This window comes from Danio rerio, chromosome 13 (assembly GCF_052040795.2).
Source record: "Danio rerio strain M-AB ecotype USA chromosome 13, GRCz13ab, whole genome shotgun sequence".
Taxonomy (NCBI): domain Eukaryota; kingdom Metazoa; phylum Chordata; class Actinopteri; order Cypriniformes; family Danionidae; genus Danio; species Danio rerio.
In genome coordinates this window covers 38,814,732-38,820,731 of record NC_141033.1, presented here as the reverse complement: position 1 = coordinate 38,820,731, position 6,000 = coordinate 38,814,732, and the positions used below count along the sequence as shown (strand labels likewise).

The 6,000-nt window shown below is 40.6% G+C and overlaps 1 protein-coding gene across 2 annotated transcripts in view; it reads left to right on the top strand.

Moving 5' to 3' along the window:
* Window positions 1-280: 280 nt before the first annotated feature.
* map3k9 (mitogen-activated protein kinase kinase kinase 9) overlaps window positions 281-6,000 on the top strand; it is a 29,263-nt gene continuing 23,543 nt past the window's right edge. For both annotated transcript variants that reach the window (XR_015506234.1, XM_087279638.1), the window contains exons 1-2: window positions 281-939; window positions 5,058-5,471. Coding sequence is in view for 1 of the 2 variants with exons in the window: in XM_087279638.1 (XP_087135764.1) it covers window positions 558-939; window positions 5,058-5,471 (796 nt within the window). In the remaining variant the exon portion in view is untranslated. The remainder of the gene's footprint in view (window positions 940-5,057; window positions 5,472-6,000) is intronic.

Genomic DNA, 6,000 nt, shown 5'->3' with positions numbered 1-6,000 from the left:
TTTTAAAAGATAAATGCGATAAAAGAAACCACTCACGAAAGCGATTCTGACCATGTTTGCTGTGTTAAATAGAAATGGATCGATTCTTCTCAGCTCCACTGTTTCCTCCTGCGGTGCGCGCGCTGTCCGGTCCCGCGGTGCTGAAACATTCCCCGCATTTGCTGTGACAGAGATTTAGTGGGCGGGTCTTATAAAGAGGCGAGATGGGATTGATGCGCATTTCTGCCACTCAACTCACAAGAGCCGGGGATTCGTCAAGACGGTAAACCACTGGAATCATGTGCTGGGAGGGGGCGAGTGCAGGCTCAGGAGCGGATGAGGGTGCGGGACAATGTTGTAGCCAATTAACGCAAGAAGTGCCTTATGTTCGGGACCGAAAGATCGTTTCATGAACCCTGAGCAGTCCCGTATGAGGAGGGCGGCAGGTCTGGAGCTCGTTGAGGCGAGAGGCTGCTCGGATTAACCGCTACTTATGCTGCGGCTTTGCGCCCGGTCTTGAGCTCTGCGGCAGGTGAGGAGCAGCAGAACCGGGCCGGTCGCCCCTATGGATCGGCAGCATGGATGCTTTCAGTTTCCCCTTTAACAGCAGTGGCCCGGACAGCGCAGACGGAGATGGAGCCGCCGCAGAGCCTCAGCCGGGGGCTCGTCTCCTCGGGTTTGGCCCTGCGGCGGCGGCGACCCCATCCGGTGCCGGTTACTGGACCGCCGTGTTCGACTACGAGGCGACCGCCGAGGACGAGCTCAGCCTGCGGAAGGGGGATCGGGTAGAGGTGCTGTCCAAGGACTCGCTGGTGTCCGGGGATGAGGGCTGGTGGACAGGTATGATCGAGGACCGGGTCGGTATTTTCCCTAGTAACTACGTGAGCAGTAACGGAATCTCGGAGAAGATCCGGGACACGCCGGAGGACTATTGCGACTATTCGGTGCCACCGTTACACTGTGAGTACGCTGACCGCATCTACAGAAAACATAAAGGTGTCTGCAGAGGGTTGAGTTGATTTGGCCCACACTGATCTATAATCACTTCAACACACCTTGATTGTTCTGGTTAAAGGGTAGTTCACCCAAAAATGAAAATTTACTATTTAGTGTGATTTAAGTGGTTCTAGACCAGGGATGGGCAAACTTGATCCTCGAGGGCCGGTGTCCCTGCAGAGTTTTGTTCCAACACTAGTCAAACACACCTGAACAAACTAATCAGTGTCTTCAAGATCACTAGAAATCTATAAGCAGGTGTGTATAATTAGAGTTGGAGCTAAAATGTGCAGGGCATCGGCCCTCCAGGACAGAGTTTGCCCACTCCTGTTCTAGATCTTTATGAGCTTCTTTCTCCTGTTGAACTCAAAATAAGATATTTTGAAGAAAGCTGAAATCTTCCATAGGTACAAATATTGTTACAGGTTTCCTGCTTTCTTGGAAATATTTTCATTTGTTTTCAACAGAAGAAGGAAACTCATTAAGGTTTGAAACAAGGGTAATAATAATAATAATAATAATAATAATAATAATAATAATAATTCCTTACATTTATGTAGAGCTTTTCTGGACACTCAAAGAGCTTTACACATTTTTGGGTGGAATCTCCTTATGGACCACCAATTCATGACAGAATTTAAATTTTTGGGTGAACTATCCCTTTATCCAATATGTACAAACTGATGCTCATCTGGATTTTAGGCAGGTTTCCCAGCCTTACCAGCCCAGAAGTTCAAAAAAAAATAAAGAAATAAATAAACAACCCTTGACTGGGCTGGGAGACCAACACTAAAATCTAAAATCTGGCTTCAGATTCTTCCAAAATGGTCTGTAGCTTGTCAAGCAGAACTAGAAGTACTAGCTGTTTGGACCAACTTATAAGAACTATCTAATTCCAAAAGACCATTTTTTTACCTTTATTTACTCTAAATCTTACTCCAGCCTTTAAAAAGTTACTGGGGTCAAAACAACAGGACTTTTACTGAACATCAGATCAGGGTGCAAAATACAGGCAGGGTTGGGGGGGATTGACCTCCCTAATTAATGCTTGATCCCACCTAAAGGACATTAGAACAAGATGTGTGTGGGTCAATCCTTTACTGAGAAATATTTCACTCTGATCTCTATTTTAAATAATAATGTTAATAACTAAAATAATCGATAATATAAATATGCATTTAATCACCCTTATAACAGTTCAAACCATTGTGAATGCATAATCGCGCCAATCAGTCTATTCGAGAAAAAAGTCTGAAATTGTCCGATCTAGAGCACCAATGGATATTGTGTTTACAAAGACATCGTTTTCTCGTAAAGTAAGTGTTTGTATCTACATTTAGTCTGAAAGTCTACAATCTAACATCTGCAATGGCTAATCAGAGAATAATGTATGCCAGATTACAAACTTAAACAGGTTACGTTTTATTAATAAACTACACGTAACTATATTTAAATACATAAATAGCTGAAGTATGTATTACACAAAATAACCAAAAATGTTGAGCCCCCACATTTGTAAATGTTTTTACAAAACATTACCATATTTAATAGCCTTTAAAACATTATTGGTTATCATGTGTGTGTGTCCTCGTGTTGCCAGTCGCATGTCGGTGGTCGTCTCGCTTTTCCTGAATGGCTGCTGGCCTACTTTTTATCATGTGGTTCCTGCCAACTGCAATATTAATAAGAGACACAGTGGCCCAGACACACCGTCATCACCACAGACAGGAGAAGAGGAGACAATCTCACGCACATCTTTGTTTTACTGCTTTCCATTTTCTCCCACGTCATCCGTCATTTTAAATCATGCATCCTGCCATCCAAATTTGCTTTCTGCCGATTAATGCGGCTCTCTTTCTGCCTCAGTCTATCAGCTGTTACTCATATACTGTATGAAGGACACACAAATCCGAATAAGGGTTTATTTTCATGTAACAGTAGTAGTTCGGTCTCTCAAATAAACACGATTCACAGGTGGAGAAATATTATCTGCAGCAGTGTGAGTGAATTACCCCAAAGTGGGACGATTTTTGAGTTTCAGATCCTTTGATGTATTGCAAGGTGTATCCAAAATGGGAAATCCACATTTGAAAATGCAGATTCAGAAAAGAAATGATAGACTTGGAAAATTGGCAGCTTGTGACTCATGGGTAAAATCATGAAACATGAAATAGTTCATATATTTATAACTGAACATCAGCCAAATAAAACAGTTTTATAATTTTGATAAATGTATTATAAATACATTAAGCACCCACTGGCTTATGTTAATAGGTTGAGTTCTTTACTTCATTTTTACTTACCAACAAATACATAAAACCACAACAGATATAGCCTCGGAGGTCTATTTAAAGACAAATAAAATCTTGCAATTTTACAAAAACCAACAGGATCATCTCACAGCTTGAACTGCAGTTAAACACATTTAAAAACAGTTGGCCTATTGTTTTCTATTATACTTTCTCTTGATTTGACCAAAAAGTCGTGAATATGCTTAATTCGTCAAGGATATACACATTCATTCATTCAGTCATTCATTTTCTTTTCGGCTTAGTCTCTTTATTAATCTGAGGTCGCCACAGCGGAATGAACCGCCAACTTATCCAGCATATGTTTTAGGCAGCAGAAGCCCTTCCAGCACCTGGAGAAACCCACGCAAACATGGGGAGAACATGCTAACTCCACACAGAAATGCTAACTAAAAGCTTGAACCTGCGACCTTCTTGCTATGAGGTGACAGTGCTAACCACTTTGCCACAGCGCTGCCCAGAATATACACAATGAAGTTTAAAAAACTAAACTTGTTTCCATTGTGGTCCTTGATGTGAAGTACAGATTATACTACTCTCAGTAACAGACACATGGTGATACTACATTATAAAATAAATACAAAAACAATCAGAAAAAATCATTAAAAATCCTGTAAAATCCATCAATATACTGTTCTGCTTAAGAGCCAGCTTTAGATTTGAAACTAAAACTAACCACATTTGTAATGCTTTTAATATCCACAGGCAGTTTATTCAGTAGCAATACCCCAGAATATTTAAAAGACAGACCACCATAAGCAGTTTTAAAACAACGTAATGTAAAATACTAAATAATGAGCAACAGTTAAAGTGCTTTTGTGACTGATTATTGTAACCATACAAAGGCTTGTCATCGATCCCATTTAAAAGGCAACAACTAATAGGAAAAATCACGGTTTGGGGTTTCATTCACTGTGTGTTTATGGGAGGGGGGGGGGGGTGTAAGAGAGATGTGCAGAGTGGATGGCAACATCAACAGCCTGAGGAATCAAGACATTTGTGCTTCCCATTACATTATAAACCACAGGAGAGGGCGAACTCTTCAGCAGGATAGCGCTCCTTCTTATACTTCAACCTCCAGATCAAAATTCCTGAAAGCAAAGAAGATCAAGGCGCTCCAGGATGGGCCAGCCCAGTCACTAGACATGAACATTATTGAGCATGTCTGGGGTAAGATGAAGGAGGAGGCATTGAAGATGAATCCAAAGAATCTTGATGAACTCTAGGAGTCCTGCAAGAGCTTTCTTTAAGTAATAAGATGACTTTATTAATAAGATATTTGAGTCATTGCAGAGATGTATGGATGCAGTCCTCCATACACAAGTTTTAATTATTTATCCACTGCACCATGACTTTATATTCTATACTATACATTGTTTCTGTTAAGTGACAAGACTTTTGTCTAAGCAAAGTCAGACCTTACTGTTCTAATTAAATAATTAAAAATCAAGGCATGATCATATTTTATTAGGTAAAATAAGCTTAATCTAGAGGCCTTTGCCTTTCATATTAGTCACTCCTAATACCAAATGCTCAACTAGAAGTCAAGTTATTATTTGTTGTTCCTAAATTTGGATAGGCGACAAGACTTCTGTCACAGTGTATTAGGCTAATCACACTTCCACTAGGAAAATTTGATGAAAAATATCTACTATATATGGTTAATAGTTTAGTAATAGTTGGGTGATCATTTCATAAGCACGTTAGAGAAAAAGATAACAGGTCTGTTTTGTTTAAAATGAATATCTCCCTGTATTGTGTGTCTATCATCAGTGCTGCAGATAGATTTCAGTGAGCTGGCTCTGGAGGAGATGATCGGGGTTGGTGGTTTTGGGAAAGTGTACCGTGCCATTTGGAATGGGCAGGAGGTGGCGGTAAAGGCGGCCCGCCGGGACCCGGATGAGGACGTGTCTCAGACGTTGGAGAGTGTTCGTCAGGAGGCCAAGCTCTTTGCCATGCTCACACACCCCAACATCATGGCTCTTCTGGGTGTGTGTCTGCAGGAGCCCAACCTGTGTCTGGTTATGGAGTACGCCCGCGGCGGGCCGCTCAACCGGGCCCTCGCAGGGAAACGCATCCCTCCACACACGCTGGTGGACTGGGCTGTGCAGATCGCACGCGCCATGCTGTACCTGCACTGCCAGGCCATCGTACCTGTTATCCACAGAGACCTCAAGTCCAGCAACAGTAAGACCTCATTACTAACATTCTCTTATATTACTTTTTACTTATATATATATATATATATATATATATATATATATATATATATATATATATATATATATATATATATATATATATATATATATATACAACCCTAAATCAGAAAAAAGTTGGGACAGTATGGAAAATGCAATAATAAAAAAAGAAAGCAGTGATTTCCAAATTTACTCTGACATGTATTTTATTGCAGACAATATGAGCCCAAAATAATTCATGTTTTGTCTGGTAAACTTCATTTCATTTGTAAATATACGTCTTTTCCTATCATTCAGACCTGCAGCACATTACAAAAAAGCTGGGACAGGAGCAATTTAGAGTTTGTAATCAGGTAAATTGGTTAAATAATGATGCGATTTGAAACAGGTGATTTCAGCAGGTGATTGTAATTATGATTTGGTACAAAAGCAGCATCCTAGAATGGTCTAGTCCTTGAGGAGCTAAGATGAGCAGAGGATCACCAGTTTGTCTACAAATACGTGAGAAAATTATT